This window comes from Danio rerio, chromosome 23, assembly GCF_052040795.2.
Source record: "Danio rerio strain M-AB ecotype USA chromosome 23, GRCz13ab, whole genome shotgun sequence".
Classification (NCBI taxonomy): Eukaryota; Metazoa; Chordata; class Actinopteri; order Cypriniformes; family Danionidae; genus Danio; species Danio rerio.
Window position 1 is genome coordinate 42292501 of NC_141043.1, and position 21980 is coordinate 42314480.

At 31.9% G+C, this 21980-nt stretch overlaps 1 protein-coding gene across 2 annotated transcripts in view; it reads left to right on the forward strand.

Moving 5' to 3' along the window:
• Positions 1-21980, forward strand: part of atp9a (ATPase phospholipid transporting 9A) — a 110738-nt gene that overhangs the window by 10749 nt on the left and 78009 nt on the right. For both annotated transcript variants that reach the window (XR_015523915.1, XM_087307664.1), the window contains exons 5-9: positions 5565-5623; positions 12403-12454; positions 18541-18635; positions 20207-20287; positions 20742-20817. Coding sequence is in view for 1 of the 2 variants with exons in the window: in XM_087307664.1 (XP_087163790.1) it covers positions 5565-5623; positions 12403-12454; positions 18541-18635; positions 20207-20287; positions 20742-20817 (363 nt within the window). In the remaining variant the exon portion in view is untranslated. The remainder of the gene's footprint in view (positions 1-5564; positions 5624-12402; positions 12455-18540; positions 18636-20206; positions 20288-20741; positions 20818-21980) is intronic.

Here is a 21980-nt window from a genome sequence, read left to right on the forward strand (position 1 = left end):
TATTTTCCGTGGAGCAAGCAATTTGAGGAAGTCTGCGATTTTTATTTGACGGAAGAAATAAACATATGATTGGAAAAAAGCCTATGCCGGTTATTAAAAAGAATCAGTCAGTATTTTCGTTTTGTAAAATAAATTAATTATTTAAGTGAAAATAATTTAGGGCAGTCCTATTTATTTTATTCATTTTATTTAGATTATTCTGCTCTTCTGTGCTAAACACTGCAGGTGCGTGAAGATGCTCTGTTGTTCTGTTCCGCTATTAATATTCTAACATATAAAAATAAATCAGTATTTTAAAATGCAATATTTAATGTGTCAGACACAAAATAGACACGTCAATTTGTTTAATATAAAATTAATAGTAATCTGACCAGTTCACCGTTAATAACCGATTAATGAGCGGTGGTTGTCGGTTAGCAAAATTAACGAAATGAGCATCCCTAGTAGCTATTTAATTTACTTTTTCTATGTAAGAGAACTTGATTGAAAAATTATTTTCAACATGCTTGAACCATCTACACGATGCAGTTTAGTTCTGTTTGGTTTTTCAACAGTATTTTGTTACAAAGATAACAGAAGTGATATAGCTTTGCCTATTTATTTATTTTATATATGGCTATTTATATTGTTAATAATTTGCATAGTTAATATTGTTCTTTGATGTTTAGTTTATAAAGATTTTTCAAATGTTATTTAATTAAAAATAGTTTTAAAAATCTTTTTTTTCCCCACCCCACACGAAAAAAATAAAATAAAAAATCGTGATACGAATCGAATCGTGGGTCAAAAATCGTGATACGAACCGAATCGTGGGTTTGGTGTATCGTTACAGCCCTAGTTTATATACATTGTTTTCTTGTAAATCAAAATGTGGATGTTGTTTTTGTGTTTATAAAGCCTGCTAATGTGCATCGAATGCTAGATAAGGATTTGTTATTGGGATGTTTCCCTTACATTTATTATTTTACTTTAGTTTTGATGAACTCTCAAATCTTTTTGGTGTCACTTTAAATCCATTGAAAAGGCTCATTTTATACGTCATTTACACTTTCGGAAATAAAGATACCTAATCTGTCACTGGGGTGGTACCTTTTCAAAAGGTACAAATTTGTTCCTAAAAGGTCCATATTAATACCTTAAGGGTGCATATAAGTACCTAAAAAGTACAAACGTGTTCCCTTAAATTTTTTAGATACTAATATATACTTTTGAGGTACCAATATGGACCCTTTAAGTACAAATGTGTACCTTTTGAAAAGGTGCCACCCTAGTGATGGCTCGTGTACCTTTATTTCTGAGAGTCTAGAGTTAAACAGTTGAGTTTTACCAATTTTGAAAACATTCAGCTGATCTGGCAAGAGCACTTTTAACTTGAATGAGTGTGTACGGATGTTTCTCTGTACTGGGTTTCAGCTGGAAGGGCATCCGCTGTGTAAAACATGCTGGATAAGTTGGCGGAATGGCGATTCATTCCACTGTGGTGATCCCTGATGAATTAAGGGACTAAAGCTGAAGGAAAATGAATGAATGGATGAATATGATGCATCTACAGAAGAATAATGCATTAAATAGGAAAACTATGAAAACCTTTAAGCTAGCTAAAAGTGCTTTCCCTAGATTTGGGGATTCACTAAATAGATTAAAAAATTGTCTAATAAAATATATTAAATACAATAAGGTTTATGACAATGTGTTGAGGTAAATAAAAAAATATTTATTAAAAGCCTTCATTTAACTAACAAAGGTCCTAAAGTAATACTATGCTTTTCTAAAAATGTCACACAGTAATGTCATGATTTATTTCATATAAATAAACTAGAAGTGCTCTTCCCAGACCTGGAGATTGACTAAATGGATAAAAAAAAAGTAAAAATAAAATATATTAAATAAAGTAGAGTTGATGAAAATATTTTGAGGTGAATTTAAAAAATGATTCATTAAAAGCCTTTCATTTGCTACCAAAAGTATCAAGGTAATACTATGCTTTTTTAAATGCTACACATTAATGTCATGATTTATTTGATATGCCGTAAATAAATATGATAGATAATATAATTCACAGCTAAGCCAAACTAAATGTGCTCTCCCAACACCTGAAGGATTGACTAAATGGATTAAAAATGTGTAAAATACAGTATATAAAATATAATAAAGTTGTAAAATTGTAAATAATTACAATTACTAATATTATCCTTTTCTAAAAATTTACCACAGGAATGTCATGATTTATTTGACATGCAATATGTAAATATAATAATAATTATTAATCAAAGCCAAGCTAAGCTAAATGTGCTCTCCCCAGACTTGGAGATGATCTAAATGGATTAAAATGTGTAAAATACAGTATATAAAATATAATAAAGTTGATGAAATCATGTTGAGGTGAATTTAAAAATGATTCATTAAAAGCCTTTCATTTAACTAGCAAAAGTCTCATATCAATATTGTGCTTTTAAAAAATGTAACGCAGTAATGCCATGATTTATTTGATATGCAATATGTAGGTATTTAGTTAATATAATTTAAGCTAAGCTAAATGTGCTCTCCCAACACTTGCAGGATTGACTAAATGGATTAAAAATGTGTAAAATACAGTATATAAAATATAATAAAGTTACTGAAAATATGTTGAGTTGAATTACATTTTTTTCATTAAAAGCCTTTCATTTTACTAGCAAAAGTCTCATATCAATATTGTGCTTTTAAAAAATGTAACACAGTAAGGCCATGATTTATTTGATATGCAATATGTAGATATTATAGTAATTATCATTCAAAGCTAAGTTAAGCTAAAAGTGCTCCCCCAAGACTTGGAGATTGAATAAATTGATTATAAATAAATAAATAAATAAACAAACAAACAAACAAACAAATGAAATAAGTGCAGTGTTTCTTTAAAGAGTATTTTTTTTGCCAATCAAAACTCTTTCCATATAGTTGCAATGTCATTGAAAGGTCTGCAAAATAGAAACAATGGCAAGTTATATAGTGGCTTTTTGTTCTAGGTGAGGCGTGCTAAAGTATGCAGATGGATCTGCCATAAAGCAGACTGCTGTTTGTCTTTAATTTGAAGTAGGGATGTAAATTGTATCATATACTGAAGGATGAAAAGCATCTGACAATAAAAAACGAAGAGAACCTCCTGTCGTTTCCATCACAGGCCTTCCTTTGATCTAGCAGGCTCTCTTCTCTCATAAAGTCAGTGTATGGACGCTGGGCGGTAACGGCCCCCATATAAGGCTCACGGAGGCATTTGCTGGCTACATGGGAGGGCTCCTGATTGCCCTGCCCAGACCAACAGGGATGAAAACATCAAAGTTGATCATATTTAAACTGGCCCTCAACTTTTTTTTTTTAATAGAGTCACAATATTAAAGGTGGGTGTGGGATTTATGGTCGCTGGTCACACCTTCCGGAGCAGAACATTAGTTTTTCCCAGTTTCTGGAAGGTAAAGATTTAAGGGGGACGGTACTGAATGACCAGCCTGTGGGGTATGATTTTTAATCCTGCCGCTGATGGTTGTTCAAAGCAAAATAAAAAAAGATGAAATACAGGTGACACTGAAAGAGCGATTAATCAAAACCAAATGCAACCATTATATAAATATTTGTAAAAATTATTTCTCTGACATATATAAATATATATATATATGTCATATCTATATGTGTGTTTGTGTGTGTGTGTGTGTGTGTGTGTGTGTGTATATACACATACATACATACATACATGCATATATATTTATGTTATATATATATATGTTTATACATATACATATATATATGTATATATATACGCGTGTGTGTGTGTGTGTGTGTGTGTGTGTGTGTGTGTGTGTGTGTGTGTGTGTGTGTGTGTGTGTGTGTGTGTGTGTGTGTGTGTGTGTGTGTGTGTGCGTGCGTGTGTGTGTGTGTATACACATACATACATACATACATACATGTATATATGTGTGTGTGTGTGTGTATTTATGTCACATATATATATATATATATATATATATATATATATATATATATATATATATATATATATATATATATTTTTTTTTTTTTTTTTGGTGACTTTGTTTTCTTGGAATTGTGAGTTTCGTTGCAGGAAATAAAAGAAATAGAACTATGAGAAATGAAGTCAGATTTGTGGGAGAGCCAGTGATATCAGAATTGTGGAAAATAATTTTATAAAATAGTTAATATAGTTTTAAATAGTTAATAAAATGTAATAAAAAGAATCAATGTCATGTAAACAAAAAAAAAACGGGAAAAAAGCGAAACTGTGAAGAAATGATCTCAGAATTGACTTGAGTGATGGAAAAAGTTGCAAATGCACCTTTTTTTTTGTTTATTTATTTTTATATCATGACAATACCACAATATAGTATCCAATTTAAGTGGAATAAAAGTGAGTGTCCTTTTATTCCAGAAAGAATGCACATATACATATGTGCTAATGTCTTACATATGCATTGGTAAAGGTCTCCACAGGGGTTAAAGGTCTCTGACCTTTTCCAAACAATTTTAGCTGTGCATTTTCAATGGAATGAGAGATGGTTCTCACAGCACTCTTGTAAAGCTGCATAGGAGGGTATTGTCTAAAAACAAATGGAAATCTCATATGCACTCAGAGCTTTTGACAAATCTGAATGGGGACTTAAAGAAGGCTTAAATATTTGAATCTTCACTGGAGGTTTGCCACGAAAAATGCAAATTGAGGACCTGAAAATAGTTGAGCAGATGTGTTTTTGTTTTTGTTTTACATTGATTACTATCATTCATGTTTGGGTGGTGATTTGCTTTTAACCCAAAGTCATTGAAAACGTCGAATATCTTTAGCGAGATGAAAAATCTTGCCATTTACTCACTCTTGATTTGTTCCAAACCAATTTGAGTTTTTTTTTTTATTTCTGTTAAACACAAAAGATGTTTTAACGAATATTGGATATTGGTAATTATTGACATCTAAACCCGGAAAAATAAATGGTATGGATGTCAATGGTAACTGGTTTTCCATCATTCAGTATATCATATTTTATTGTTGAACAGACCAATAATAAAAAAACACTTAATTTTCAGTTTTGAGTGAACTATGCCTTTAAGCTTATGCTTTTTTCGTGCTTTTTGCTTTGCTGTGAGTTATTCATCTATTTATGTATCTATTCATCTAACTAAATGGGTTTTCTGGAGGTGTTTTACATTAGTTATTATTAAGCAAACTACTGTATAAGATTGTAAATTACTCTGTTCAGTGTTGCTTTTGTATAATGAAGGTTTATTGAAAAAAACTATGTTATTGCATGTTATATATTGCATATTTAGCATATGTTTTGCTATGAATATAGCCAATGCTGCTGGCATTAAAACATAAATAAATAAATAAATAAGTGCATGCTCTAAATAGCTGTGGGAACTCATTTACTATTTAGTTGGAGATTTTCATTGCTTCTAGAAGCTTAGGTGAAGTTTTTAAAAGCTTTAAAATGATCATTGTATGCACCAAGTTTTTTTTTTTCTTCACACATTGTTTTTGAAATGCATCAGCCTCATTTTCTCTTTATCTCTCTCGGCAGGAACTGTGAAGGTGAAAAGCAGTGGCATCCAGGTTGGAGATCTTATCATTGTTGAAAAGGTTGGTTTGCTAATCAGCTCGCTCATTGTTAGGAATTGAGATCTTCTGACAAATGGCATCTCATGCCTCTCAATGCTTTAGCTGTTTACCTTCCCCTGAGATTAGGGGCAATTTGACCCCTGAGTGGGGCGGGAAGACATAACAAGCTTTATATGCATATGTAAAATGAAAATACTCAATGAATGGTCATTTTCAGATGGAGCCTTGAAAGGGATAGTTCACCCAAAACATTATGCCATCATTTACTTGTTTCAAATCAGTTTTTGTTCTGTTGAACACAAAGGAAGATGCTTTTAAGAATGTTTAAGCATTGACTAGTATTTGTTTTTCCTACTGTGGATGTCAGTGGCTAGAGGTTTTTAACATTCTTCAGAATATCTACTTTTTTGATCTGGAGAACCCTCCAAAAAGCTAAAACAGAGTGGGTTAGTTATGACAGATTTCTTTTTATTTTTGGGTGAACTACCCCTTTAAGGTTTTTGCCACATAAAAACTGTGTAATACAGATTCATTTTGTTCTCCTATAGAATGTCTTTTTTTAATTTAATATTTTTTTCTGAGCATAAAATAAATATTTTTAATACATGCTAAGATTTTTCCATGATTTATGGAAGACAATGGTTCATACAGCAAAAACTCTTATCAATCAAGTTTTTAAATCATAAACAAATGTAATATTTTACTTGCTACAAATCAGAATAAGTGGCTTATTTAATATTGCACAAATAAATATTACACTGAATTTCTTCTTTTTTTTTTTTTTTACAAAAGTAAACATTAATGAATGCTTTTTTCTTGCATTTTAACATGTACAGTGCTCAGCATAAATGATTACAGATCTCTTTTTAAAATTACTGTATACAGTATCCTTCACTGAATATATTTGTGTACATACATTAGATTAGGCAGTCACTACCAAGCCAAAAAACTGAAACTAATCAAACTAAATAACCTAAGATCAGTCCAAAAGTGAGTACACCCAATAGTTAAAAAAGAAAAATATGTGTAACACTTTATTTTGATGGTCCATTTGAGTATTAGTAGACTGTCTGCTTAATGTCTGTTGATATGCTCCTTCAACAGACATTGAACTGATTATAAGAAACATTGCAAGTACATGTCAACTTGCAGTAACCCTAACCTCAACAGTCTACTTTTAATCTAATGAGAATTAGTTGGCATGCAATGTAACTTCTAAATTTAACAAACAGACCATCAAAATAAAGTGTGATCAAAAAATGTCATCAAATTTTAATAAAGAGGATTAATAAAAAAAAAAGTAAATTATAATTAGTTGAAAATTTAAATTTAAGTGTATAATATTTTTTATTCTAAGGATGTTATGTGACCAAACTCTTTTTTTTTTTAATGAACACAACTGTTTAATAAACCTGTTTTGTTTAAACGCACCACAAAATATTGACTATATTCACTTAGAAATGGATAAAAATAAGGCGATGCAGTGGCGCAATAGGTAGTGTTGTAGTCTCACAGCAAGAAGGTCGCTGGTTCGAGCCTCGGCTGTGTCAGTTGACGTTTCTTTGAGGAGTTTGCATGTTCTCCCTGTGTTCGCGTGGGTTTCCTCCGGGTGCTCCGGTTTCCCCCACAGTCAAAGACATGCAGTACAGGTGAATTGGGTTGGCTAAATTGTCTGCTGTGTATGAGTGTGAATGGGTGTGTATGGATGTTTCCCAGAGATGGGTTGCAGCTGGAAGGCCATCCGCTGTGTAAAAAACATGCTGGATGAGTTGGCGGTTCATTCCGCTGTGGCAACCCTGGATTAATAAAGAGACTAAGCCGAAAAGAAAATGAATTAATGAATAGATAAAACTAATCATTTTCAAGGGGGTGTACTCATTTATGCTGAGCACAGTATATCAAATCATGTTGTTTTTATTTTATTTACTATGATTCAAGCTAGGGCTGCACAATATTGAAAAAAGCCTACATTGCAATATTTTTTTTATCTACGATTTATATTGCAGCATTTTACCAAATAACTTGAACGGTTCTATTTTGAAATTTATTCTGAATGGGCCGATTTTGTAGAGGAGTGCATCTACACAAAATGTTATAGACTAATTAGCAGCATAGATAAATACAGCAGAGCAACAATATAAATCTAAGGCCCCGTTTACATTGCCAGTTAAATGTGACCCAATTTCTATTTTTTTGCTCATACTGTATGTGACACAGATCGGATCTCCTTCATTTGCCCTTGCTGATTTTTTCGTTTAAGCACTAAACATTCGGAAATTAAATGTCCGATTTTGTGGCAGTAAAAACACTCTCTAATCTCTTTATTCGTTGGTGAACTACTTTTTGGACGTGCGGAATTTTGAGCCGTGAATGAACTCAATGTCTTGTCAGGTCGGGGTACAGAAAACACGCTCTTGAATGCACACACTTATCCAAAATACGTTCTGCGAGCGAACGTTACAACCATGTCAACACGAAAAAAACACATGCATTCGGATATTCAGAGATCGGTTTCAGGCCTCCTTAATATGTGAAAATAAATCAGATATAAATCGCATATGTGACAATGCAATTCATTTATTAAGGCATTCTATTTTGCATGTCATTAAACTTGCGACAGTGTGGTACTTCTCCACGGTGTAATGACGTAGAAAGAAGAATGTGTGTGAAGGCGCCGACACTGTAAACAACAACAGCAGAGGAAACATGGAGTAGGAACGTGGTCAGTCGCCACAATTTGCTCCCACCAGACCTGAGATCTCTCTCGTACACACAAATTCCTCTGGATGGTGGAGGACATTATAGGTGCTAGCTACGATGACGGCCTTTTTCCTCCTTCTCTGCCTCAAAATCATTTTAAAGGTGGGCTAACTGCATATTTCGCGGAGCTATAAACAACACAATTTCTTCCATCGTGGAAAGTGTGGCGCAGATGCTAGAACCTGCCTTTACTCTTGCGCGACATCTTAAATTGTATCGTGTAAACACATAATTCGAATATTGGTCACAATTAAAAGGAACATGTAAACGGACAGCCAAAAAATATGGATATAGGCAACAAATCAGAATTGGGCATCATGACTAGACAGTGTAGACAGGGCCTAACAGTATTCAGGAACAGAAATAAAATAACCAAATGTACAATTAAATAAAATAATTTTTTTTAAAGCTACAAAAACAATAATTCCTTGTGCCCAAATGCTTTTAACTCTCTTAAAATACTTACAAAGTCAGACCTTAAAAACACACACAACTGATAAACTTTCACTTTTTTATGGTTAAACTGAAATGACTCCATAATTTTACCTGGTCAGCTATAATCCAGGCTTCACGTTGCAGATCCTGCGATGTGAATATTGCAATATCGATGGTAAAATGATATAATGTGCAGCCCTAATTTAAGCAACAACATGCCTCTCCATTTATTTATTTATTGAAGTAACCAATGGATCAAAAGGGTCTCTCAGTATGTAATGCTGAAAAGAGCTGTCAATCATTTTGAATGACTGAAGCATGTGACCCGAGGCCAGTGGTTGGTTATTAGTAATCCTGCCTAATCCCACTCTGGTATTTAGTGTTGCCTTTTGTTCGACTGTTGCCTTTTTTTTTTTTTTTTTTGCAGAGTGGACTGAAGCCTATTGTAAGAAAATTGCGCTGCTGGTTTCCCCCTACAAAGTCTGAGAACATGAAATTTGAGACACGTCCGCAGTTTCCAATTACCCAGCAGAGCAATTTTCTTTAAAAATGTTGATTTTACGCAGAAAGACGGATCACACATGCTGCGCTCAATCAGGTTTTGTTAAAAAAAAAAAAAACACTAAAAGAAAAGAAAATAAGCAAATAATAACTAATGCTAGTGTTAATCTGATAAAAAAACATTACGCTTTTCATCTTGAATTTAATTTAGCTTTTTTATTATTATTATTATTGTAAGAGTATTTGCAAGAAATCTGCATACAGAAAAATATATGTCAATTTGTAAATGTAAATGCTCAGTGGTTAGCACTGTCGCCTCACAGCAAGAAGGTCGCTGGTTTGAGACGCGGCTGTTTCAGTTGGCATTTCTGTATGGAGTTTGCATGTTCTCTCTTTGTTCGTGTGGGTTTCCTTTGGGTGCTTCGGTTTGCCCGACAGTCCAAAGACCAGCGCTATAGGTGAATTAAATAAAGTAAATTGGCTGTAGTGTTTGTGTGTGAAGGTGTGTGTATTGATGTTTCCCAATACTGGGTTGCAGCTGAAAGGGGATACGCTGTGTAAAACATCTGCTGGATAGATTGATGGTTCATTCCACTGTGGTGACTAAACTGACTTAGCCATAGGAAAATGAATAAAAAAAATTTAAATTTTTGTCTATATACTATTTAATATAGGATTATATTTTGATAAAATGACAGAGATTTAAAATAATAATTAAAAAACAGGACATTTTAAAAATAATTTAATAATACACATTTAATAATACGAACATTCGAATGATATTTAACATGAAACTAATCAGATGGTGCTCTGTGGCGCGGCTGAAAAATGAACTACGTCCTGAGTCATGGCCGGGCGCCACCGACAGCCGCTGACTTGCGGCGCCGTTGTGTGTATCCTGATAGAAACCTATGTTTAGAATTCTAAAATGCATGGCGCTGCGTGGCCAGCAGCGCTTCTGGTGTACAACCTGCTTAAACCGACAAGAAAATGAATGAATGAATAAACTGAGTTGATTTTATTTTGATTTAAATTGTATTCTACTTTGTGGTAGTTTTAAAAAATGCATTTAGTTTTCCATAATAACCATAACCCTGTTTTAAAACCAAAATACTTTGAAATAATTATTTTCTTCAGTCTTCATATTAAATCAATCTGGCAACAGAAATCCAGCGTGTTCCATGTCTTTTAAAAAAAATTTTTGGAAAAGTATTTGCACAAAATCTGCATACAATGCAGTTATGACAATTAGTAAATATATTTTTGTCTATATAATATTTAAAATAGTGTTATGTTTTTAATGAAATAACAGGGTTTTAAAATAATCATAAAAACAGGTATATTTTTAAAATAATGTAATAATAATAATGTAATATTAGCAAGTTTAAAAAATCAAAAACAATTGAAAATCTATAATATTTTGACTGTACTAGTATAGTTCTTTGTCGATTTATTTTATTTTGACTAAATTAAATTGAGTTGATTTTATTTAGATTTAAAATGAATTTTACTTAGCTTCAGTAAAAAAAAAATTTTGAGTTATTCATAATAACTGTTTTATGATCGAAATACTTTGAAATACTTTAACTTAATCAGACTTCATAATAAATCAATCTGGCAACACAAATCTGGCACATTCCATAACTTTTACTTTATTTTTTCAGAAAAATCCATTATGGCGATTTTTAATTTGATATGAATATTTTCATAAAATAACTGGGTTTAAAATAATCTTTAAAAAACAAACAGGTTTTTTTAAAAATATGTAATCATTTGAATGTAACATTAGCAAGTTTAGAAAAATCAAGAAATAGACAAACTATATTTTGACTTTGATCTAATATATATATATATATATATATATATATATATATATATATATATATATATATATATATATATATATATATATATATATATATATATATATATTATAATTTTGATCTATAATCTATAAAGTTTTATCTTTTAAATTTTGTATTTTATAGTTTTTTATTTTAACCAAATAAATTGAGTTAATTTTATTTTTAATTAAAATGTGTTTTACTTTTTTCAGTTTAAAAATAGTTTTACTTATCCATAATAATCCTGTTTTATGACCAAAAATACTTTGAAAAACTTAATTTATTCAGTCTTCATAATAAATCAATCTGGCGCTTTCCATTACTTTTGCTTCAATTGTCTTTCATTTTTCTACCTATTGTAAAATTATTTGCAAAAAATCTGCATACAGAAAAATCCATTATGGCGATTTGTAAATTGATATAAATTTTTGTCTATATAATATTGAATATAGTAGTTTTGATGAAATAACAGGGTTTTAAAATAATGTAATAATAATAATGTAATATTACCAAGTTTAGAAAAAAAACTGTAATATTTTGACTGAGCTAAGATATTTATTTTTGTTTATATCTTATTTAATTTGACAAAAATACATTAAGTTGATTATATTTTGATTGAAAATCTATTTTACTTACTTTCAGTTTAAAATATTGCTTTAGTTATTCATAATAACTCTGTTTGTTTTATGATCAAAATACTTTCATTTATTCAGTCTTTACAATAAATTATTCTGGCAACACAAATCTGGCTCGTGGTACAGGGTATTTCACTGTAACTTTTTTGCTGTTGTAATATGTTTGATCTTCTAACCCTAATCTGTGTCAAATCTAATTGTCTTTAATATTTTGAGGTTAAGCAGGCTACGGGGTTACATATAGTAAAAGCCTAATTGATTAAAAGCGTAGCCCACTTTTTGGAGACACCGGAGTCTCGTCCACCCATTCTGAAACATCTGCCGGGTTTAATAGCATGGCGAATTCATCTTCTAATAACTACAAACAGAGCTGGGAGTGAAGCGAGGGTCAGGCCCGAGTGAAGCGGCGGTCAGATCTGCCACCCAGTGATTTGCTGCGGGCCCAAACTCTTAAAACCAGTCCAAATACTGGTAATTGAGTAGATTAAAGCCAAACTGATCTAAACCGAGGTGACTGCTGTTGAAGTTTGTGTCTTTTGCTTTTTATCTTTTACCTTGTTTTTTTTTCTGTCTCTCTTCCTCCCTCCCCCCAATCTCTGTCTCTCTCCCTCCAAACTCTTTATAGAATCAGCGTGTTCCTGCTGACATGATCTTCCTAAGGACCTCTGAAAGAAATGGTAAACATCTGTCGGTCATTCATCCAAATTTCCCAAACAAAAGCGCAGGGGAAATGACATGGCCGCAAGGGGCAACTACGAGTAGATGGAGGGATTAGAGCTAAACCTCGGACCTTTAATGAGCAGTGTTGAAATTAGCCAGAAAGATGGCATGTGTTGGAAATTAATTTATTTATGTGTTATTTTTAATTTTTTTGGAAGAAATGCACAGGGTGGTTAGGGTGACTAATCGTCTCTGGTTTTGCTGGCTTGTGCAAAAACAAAAACTTTGATGTTATTGCGGCCTTATATATTATTTCCTAAATTATCTTTGTTGTAGTAATTATAATATTATAAATAATCTCTTTATTATATATATTTTTTAGATTATGCAAATTATTAAGTTTATTTAGTTGACATGCATTATATTTGTAAAAATGCACCTGAATGACACCCATTTATTTTTATATTTGCAAAAATGCCCCTTAATAACATACATTCACCAGCCATTTTATTAGGTACACCTTACTATTACCGGGTTGGACCTCCTTTTACCTTCAGAACTGCCTTAATCCTTCATGGCATAGATTCAACCAGGTACTGGGAATATTCCACAGAGATTTTGCTCCATATTGACATGGTCGCATCACGCAGTTGCTGCAGATTTGTTGGCTGCACATCCATGATGCGAATCTCCCGTTCCACTACATCTCAAAGGTTCTCTATTGGATTGAGTTCTGGTGACTGTGGAGGCCATTTGAGTACAGTGAACTCATCGTCATGGTCAAGAAACCAGTCTGAGATGATTTGTACTTTGTCATGGCGCGTTATCCTTCTGGAAGTAGCCATCAGAAGATGGGTACACTGTGGTCATAAAGGGATGAACATGTTCAGCAACAGTATTTAGGTAGGCTGTGGTGTTGAAACGATGCTAAATTGGTACTAATGGGCCCAAAGTGTGCCATGAAAATATCCCCACACAATTACACCACCACCACCACCAGCCTCAATCGTTGATACAAGGCAGGATGGATCCATGCTTTCATGTTGTTGATGCCAAATTCTGACCCTACCATCTGAAAGTCGCAGCAGAAATGGAGACTCATCAGACCAGGCAACGTTTCTCCAATCTTCTATTGTCCAGTTAGGGTGAGTCTGTGCCAATTGTAGCCTGTTTCCTGTTCTTAGCTGACAGCTATGGCACCAATTGTGGTCTTCTGCTGCTGTAGCCCATCCGCCTTAAAGTTGAATGTGTTGTGCATTCAGAGATGCTTTTCTGCATACCTTGTTTGTAACAAGTGTATATTTCAGTCCCTGTTACAGCTGGAACCAGTCTGGCCATTCCCCTCTGACTTCTGGCATCAACAAGGCATTTGCACCCACAGAACTGCCGATCACTGGATTTTTTTTCTCTTTTTCTGCCCATTCTTTGTAAACCCTAGTGACGGTTATGCGTGAAAACCCCAGTAGATCAGCAGTTTCTGAAATACTCAGATTAGCCCGTCTGGCACCAACAAACATGCCACGTTCAAAGTCACTTAAATCACCTTTGTTCCCCATTCTCATGGTCTGTTTAAACTGCAGCAGATCATCTTGACCATGTCTACATGCCTAAATGGATTGCACTTCTACCATGTGATTGGCTGATTAGAAATTTGCGTTAACGAGCAGTTGGACGAGTGTACCTAATGAGGGGACAAGTAAATGTACATTATATTTATAAAATGTCCCTTAATGGCATACTTTATATTTATACTTTTATTTATAAAAAGTCTACTTAATGACATGCATTTTATTTATATTCATGTACATATTTTATTTATAAAAAGGCCCTTATTATATTTCAGATTAATTCGACATTGCTAGCAGACTTTTTTAAATAGGTGAGCTGATGATTAAATGATTTTAGGCAATATAATACAATAGAGTCATGCTTCATCACTGTTCCACGTGAATGCCAAAATCACATGACTGCTAAAAAGACAATTACACAATTATATTCACATTGATATATTGAATTCTCAATGGTAAATATCACTGCTTGTCATTTAAAAGGACCAGTGACCTTATTGTCGATCCTTTGTTTGGACTGATGCATCTTTAATGACGATCTCTTTGTCTTTCAAATTTCAATGAAGCCAAGAGGAAAATCTAAGCATGCAAAGTAGCTCAGAAAACTGAAGGAATAGACAGCAAACAAATTTAAAGTGTCATCAGGACAAAAGAAGGACAGAAAAAAATAAGCATAAGACTCCATAAGCAAATGGAGTCAAGATGATTGATTTTTGATTATAATGTTACATTTTCAAAGGTATAGTTCACCCAAAAATCTAAATTATGCGATCATTTACTCACATTTTACTTGTTTTAAACGTTTAAAAGTTTCTTTCCTCTGTTTAACACAAAATAATGCGAAAAACCTGTAACCGTTGGCTTCCGTATCACTTGTTTTTCCTGCTATGATAGTCAATGGTTACAGGTTTTCAGCATTCTTCAAAATATCTTCTTTTGTGTTCAACAGAAAAAGGAAACTCACTCAAGGCTGAGGAAATAGTGAATGCATTTTCAATTTTGGGAAAACTATCCCTTTAATGTAATTTAGTATAGCTGCTCCGAAAGGTCTAAATTAATCTGTTAAACTCTTTATTGGCCACTGATTTGTAACATAAATTTTTTAGTCCCAACTTTTTGAAAAAAATTTGTGCTTGCATTGATCTCTCAACTAACTTTTTTTGTCACTTATTGATTATAGATAGTTTTTAGCTTTTGATTTGCTGTAACTACACTAAAAATATCTGTAAATTAACAGATTTTCCTGATTTTGAGATGTTTGTAGTTATTATTATTATTCATTCATTTGTTTAATTATGCTTTTGGTTGCAACTGTGGGACTTTAATCTTTCCTCCAACAACTTTTGATGTTGAAAAGTTTTATAAAAGTGACTTATTGACATTAATATAGTAAAATAAATAGTCAAATAGTTTTAAATATAAAAAAAAACATAGCAATAAACAAGCTTGTCAAGATAAGGAATTTTTGTTGTGCGATATAATGATATGTTACTGTCATTTTGAGATCATTTTATGCCACTTGTTAAATAACAGCATTATAATGGAAATAGCCATCACACTTCAAAAGTTTATTTAGATTGTATAATTTAATGTTAAGAAGGTAAATGCTCGATTATATATCCTATTAAATGTCCTATTAGGTAAATGTCCAATTCTAAACCTTGACATCGGTGAGATAGAATGTAAATGTCATTGTAAAACGTCTTTAAGATTATTTTTTTTAAATTTGTAGATATATAATGCAATGGTAAAAAATTGTTGAGATCATCTCCAAGTATTGCACGATAAGTCGTCGATATATTGATTATTGGTCATTAACTGCCAGTATGTTTTCTGTTATTTTACGGACTTTATTTTCTTTATATTATTTATTACAAATTATATTATTTCAGACCATTAAAACTTTAATAGTAGTCACTTTTGATAAAACACACAGTTGAATTTTCATCATCAAAAGTCGATAGGGCACAAATTAACATCTTATAATTCAGTTCACAATTGTAAAAAAACAGAAATAAAACTGTAAATCATGAAATACAGAAATATCTTAATTAATTGTTAGATATTTTTACAGTGTAGTTAGTCAAAATGATCCAATTTAAATCTTATTTTTTTATTTGTTTTTTTGTCACTGATTGAGCTTTCTAGATGGTTGCTAAATTTATTTATTTTTTTTTAACTAATTGTTCTAAATGGATTTTATTTATTTCATTTTTGTCAATGATTGGGTATTGTAGTTTTACAAAGCTAAGGTTTAACTTACTGAAAAATTTAGTTTCTAACCCAGTTGGATTTAAGTTAATCTGATTTAAGTCGTTATTGATTTATTCATTCATTTATTCATGCGTTTTTGTCGCTATTTGGGTATTACATAGCAGTTTTGTATTTGCTAATGTTTAACTTCTGGGAAATTGAGTTTCTACCCAGTTCCTCAAAAATGATCTGATTTTAATCTAACTTATTTAATTATTTTAGTCACTGGTTGAGTTTTCTAGATAGATGCCAAACAGTTTTACATTGCAAGTTTTAGATTGGAATATTAGTTTCCTTCCCTAATTGTTCGAAGTGGATCCATTCATTCATTCATTTGTTTTTGTCACTGATTGAGTATTGTTTCCAGTTGCTAGACAGTTTAACATTGCTAAGGTTTAACTTCTGTCTAAATTCATTTATACCCAACTTATTTATTTATTTATTTATTTATTTATTTATTGTCAGTTATTGAGTATTGTAGACAGTTGCTAATCAGTTTTGCATTGCTAATGTTTAACTATTGGGAAATTTAGTTTCTACCCAGTTCAGCAAAAATGTTTTCATTCATTTATTTATTTATTTATTTATTTATTTATTTATTTATTTATTTATTTATTTATTTTAGTCCCTGATTGAGTTTTCTAGATGGATGCCAAATAGTTTTAAATTGCTAAGTTTTAACTTCTGGGAAGATTGGTTTCCTTCCTTAATTGTTCTAAACGGATCCTGTCATTTTATTTATTTATTTATTTATTTATTTATTTATTTATTTAATGTCACAGATTGAGTTTTGTAGACAGATGTTAAACAGTTTTACATTGCTAATTTTAACTTTTGGGAAAATTTGTTTTTACAGTTGGTAAAAATGATCTATTTTAAGTCTTATTTATTAATTTGTTTATTTTAGTCACTGATTGGGTTATGTAGATGGATGCTAAATAGTTTCACATTGCTAAGTTTTAACTTCTGGAAAGATTCCTAAATGTTCTAAGTGGATCCTATCATTTTGATTTAATTTTCAATGAATTTTGATTTAAAATGTTCTGGTCACTGATTAAGTATTGTAGACGGTTGCTGAATTGTTTTACATTGCTAGGTTTTAACTTCTGGTTAAATTTGTAGCTTCTCTAATTGGTCTAAATGTATCTGATAAAGTCTTTTTTTGGCCACTGATTGTGCTGGAATTCCGCCTGGCTGAGATTTCCTTTTCGGGGGTGGAAGTTGCCAGTAGGGCTTGATGTGTTAGTTTTACGGGAAGGGAAGCATTGTTATCTGCCCTGCAGATGGACACCATTAGGCAATTATTAAGAGTCCAGGGTTGAATGGCAGAGGGACATATCTTCAAATGACTGGGGGTTGGGAGAGCAGCAGGTTAGCTTTAGGCTTAGTCCAGTTGTTTACATGACTAGCAGTTTAGTTTGGGTGGCGATTCACATTTCAGACGGTTCGTAATGAGTTTAGGCACAGTATGTGGTGGGTAAAGCTACTAAATAAGTTGTTTAGTGAAAGAGCAACATTTTTTTGTTGGTAAGACACAGTTAGAAATGTTACATCACACTGCCCTCTGGAGTTCACCAGAAATATATTACAGTAAAATACTTCATTGCATTTACTAAGTTCTTTTTTTCAAAGTAAGTGGTTGCAAACAATTGATATGGCCTGAATTTAAACAAACAAATTAAATGTAGTGATGTTCAAATTAATTTGTTTATTTAAATTCAGCCCATATCAAGTTTGCAACCACGTAGTATATCCAATCAATAGTTTTTTTTTCAATAGTTCACCCAAAAATTAACATTTTATCACCCTGGAGTGATTCCAAACCTGTTCAAACACAGTAAAAAGAAGGTATTTTAAGTGATTTTGGTTGCTGGTAAACATTCACATTCTTATATAAGTCAATATAAGTCGAAAATACTTCAATATAAGTTGAAAATACTTCAAAATGTCTTCTTTTGTGTTTTATATTAAACTACATCAGCTCTTTACACTATTCCCCTAAATTGCTAGAATGCTAAATATTTACTCTCTTTTCTTTGACGCAATCTACATTGTAAAAAGCACTATAGAAATAAAGATGAATTGAATTAATTTTAATTAAATTAAATTGAATTGAATTGAAGTGAATTGAAGAAATTTAAACATATTTGGGGCAAGTGGAAGGCAAATAAATGATGACAAACTGTTTTTGGGGCGTGTGATTATCTTTTAAAGATAGTGTTTTGGTCTTCCCTTACATGAATTTAGTGTGTTATCAGACATTTGTCTTCTTTGTCGTAAAGGCTCCTGTTTTCTGAGGACTGATCAGTTGGATGGAGAGACCGATTGGAAACTGCGCCTCCCTGTGGCCTGTACACAGAGACTGCCCACTGCTGCTGTAAGTTTCATACAGAAATGGTTGCATGACACATAAAAACATATTCAAAAAGATATACATTTGAAGTCTATAGCTGATTTCTTTTTATCTTTGCCATGATGACAGTACATAATATTTTACTAGATATTTTTTAAGATACTAGTATTCAGCTTAAAGTGGCATTTAAAAGCTTAACTAGGTTAATTAGGAAAGTTATTATTTAACAATGGTTGGTTCTGTTGGCAATCAAAAATATTTGCTTGAGGGTGCTAATAATATTGACCTTAAAATGGTGTTTACAAAATTAAAAACTGCTTTTATTCTAGCCCAAATAAAACAAATAAGACTTTCTCTAGAAGAAAAAAAAATATTATAGGAAATACTGTGAAAAATGATTTGCTCTGAGAAAGATCATTTGGGAAATATTTGAAAAAGACAAACAAATCATTGAGTTCATCATTTTATTTTTGTCTGATCTCTTTTTGTTGACTCTTTTTTTTTATCATAAAATGTTATCAAAAGCATCAGAATCACTGCCCATGAGCAACATTTTTATGCTAAACAGAGGTAATAACGATCAGTCTAAAAAGGTATCTCTAAATATTTTGAATTGTAGAGATTTGGACTGTGATAATGACAGACAATCCACTTCTCCTTTTATGTAAGGAAGTCTCCCAGCTTGGGGATGCATGTAATTTCTATCCACTTTCACTGTTTTTTAGGGGGTTTTAAAGTTTAAAGTCTGATGTGATGACTGCAGCACTAATGAAATGACCAGACAATCTGTTATGTCATTTTATAGGCATATCATTATAAAAATAATAATAATTATATATATATATATATATATATTTTTTTTATGTATAATTTTATTTTCATATACAATTTTATTTTTATATATTATATAAAATATATTTTTATATATTTTTATATATAATTATAATCTTTATTTATGTATATGCCAATTTGATGATCAAAAAAAACTCTTAATTATCATCAGTTCTGTAAACAGTTATCTTAAAGGTTATTATATTATATTATATTATATCATATTCTTTATTTCAGCTAGGAAATTTATATTTCAAAATAAATGAGTCCTGGGAAGTAAAAAATGTTCACATCTCTACAAAAATATGAAGACAAAAAGGTTTATCATTGATTATACTATAAATCATTATAAATGATTAGGAGACCCATAATACATTAAAACAACAAAGCAAAGTATATTAGTATGAGACTTACTTATTAAACATGTTTTCACACTTTTGACTTGTTCCGTATAGTACATAATACTTGAATATATATTATATTATATTATATTATATTATATTATATTATATTATATTATATTATATTATATTATATTATATTATAAACACATCACTTGATATCTTGTATAAAAACTATAAAGCTATTTCACAAGCTGATGTGCAAATGGTATTGATAAAGATATTAAAAAAACCTTTAAAATATTTTCTGTAACTCTACTTTTAAAAAATGCATATTGTTTAAGAAACTATATTGGTAAATGCACACACATTTAATTTGAATGCTATATCAAACTTAAGCTAATTTTGAATATGTTTTCTCAGGATCTGCTGCAGATCAGGTCATTTGTTTATGCTGAAGAGCCGAACATTGACATCCATAACTTCATCGGCACCTTCACCAGAGTGAGTACATATACACATATTGCTTTGTTATAGTGGTTGTTGTGATTATCCTTAATCAAAATTCCACATTAATCACATCTTGGGTCTGCTAAGGGGTTTAGACTCAACCTTGGTTATAGTACATGGAACTACAAGTCTTAATATGTTGCTGTTTATTGTAGAGTTAATTTGAACACAAAACTGATATCAAATAAGCAAAAGTCAAACAAATTTGGACTCTTAACATACTTGAAGGAAAGGTCTAAAGAACATGTGCTCCCAGCAGGCCCTTCTCCAGTTGGCCACACCCAGGCTTTTAAGCTTCCTCTGGCCTGCAGGGGGTGCATATCTCTAAAATGAAAGAATCAGGATTAACAACATAAACCTTTAAATAAAGTAAACAAATGGCTCCTACAATGGATTTGTGTTTAAGAACTGACAAAACGTGCTCGGGTTTGTGTTTTGCATCTGACAGGAAGATGGAGATCCTCCAGTCAATGAAAGCCTGAGCATTGAGAACACACTTTGGGCAAGCACCGTCATCGCCTCTGGTAACCAGCAGATTTCTTTTTGTTTTTTTAAATTACAGTGCTCAGCATAAATAAGTTCACCTCTCACAAATCTCTCTTTTTAATTCATATTTTATTTAGGATGCTTTACATTATTATATTTGTGCATATACAGTACATTAGATTGGTCAGTACTGAAGAGAAATCTGGACCTAATCAAACAGAATAACTTAAGGTCACAGTGCAAAAATAAGTACACCCTGATAAAGATGTTGGGGAATAATTCCGTCATTCATTTTCTTTTCGGCTTAGTCCCTTTATTAATCAGGGGTCGCCACAGCAGAATGAACCGCCAACTTATCCAGCATATGTTTTACAATAATTTTGTATATATTTTTTCCAAACCTCATTTGAAATTAAATGTATTATCCTTTTATAAATAAAGATGTTAGGTGGCCAAACTTTTATCTGAATGCACATAACTGTTTGCTAAAACTGATGTGTATAATTGCATCCAAAAGTATTGGCTATATTCAAGTTAATAAAAATATTCATTTTCAAATTTATGCTGAGCACAGTATATATGAATTCATATTAATACATTTATTTTGAAAGATAAAAGAGCATTGGGGTGCTTTCACATCTGTGAATAGATTCAGTTGTTCCGAAACAGGGATTAAAATTGTTACAATGTTGCACTTTGTTCTTGGTGCCGTTCGCTTTCACACGGCAAAGTTTCTAAACGGACCAAAAGAGCTAAAACAAGTCATGTGTGAGTAAACTCTCCTCACATTGGTCAGAGTTTCATGGTTTATTTTGCAGAGTCCTGCTCAGCTGTCATGCGTCCTTATTTTAATTTATGGCAATGAGCAATTAGACATCATAAGCGGAAAGCTGTGCTTTCATTTTGAATGGTTACGCCCAACAGACGTCATCACCAGATATAAATCAGAGGTAAGACTTTCTCATGCATAGCCCTTGGATAAACAGCTCTCGTTAATAGTTCAGCATGCTTTTACATTCGTATTTAACATGAAACACACATTTACCGGTAGGAATGACATCCCGCCCTACTTATAATAATTCCCTCTTTTTATAGCCATATATGCCTATTACATATCCATAATACACTGTGATGTAGCTGGGCTCGGATCGTTTTGCTTTCTCACTAAAATCGATACGCTCCAGAGTTCGTTTCAATCGAG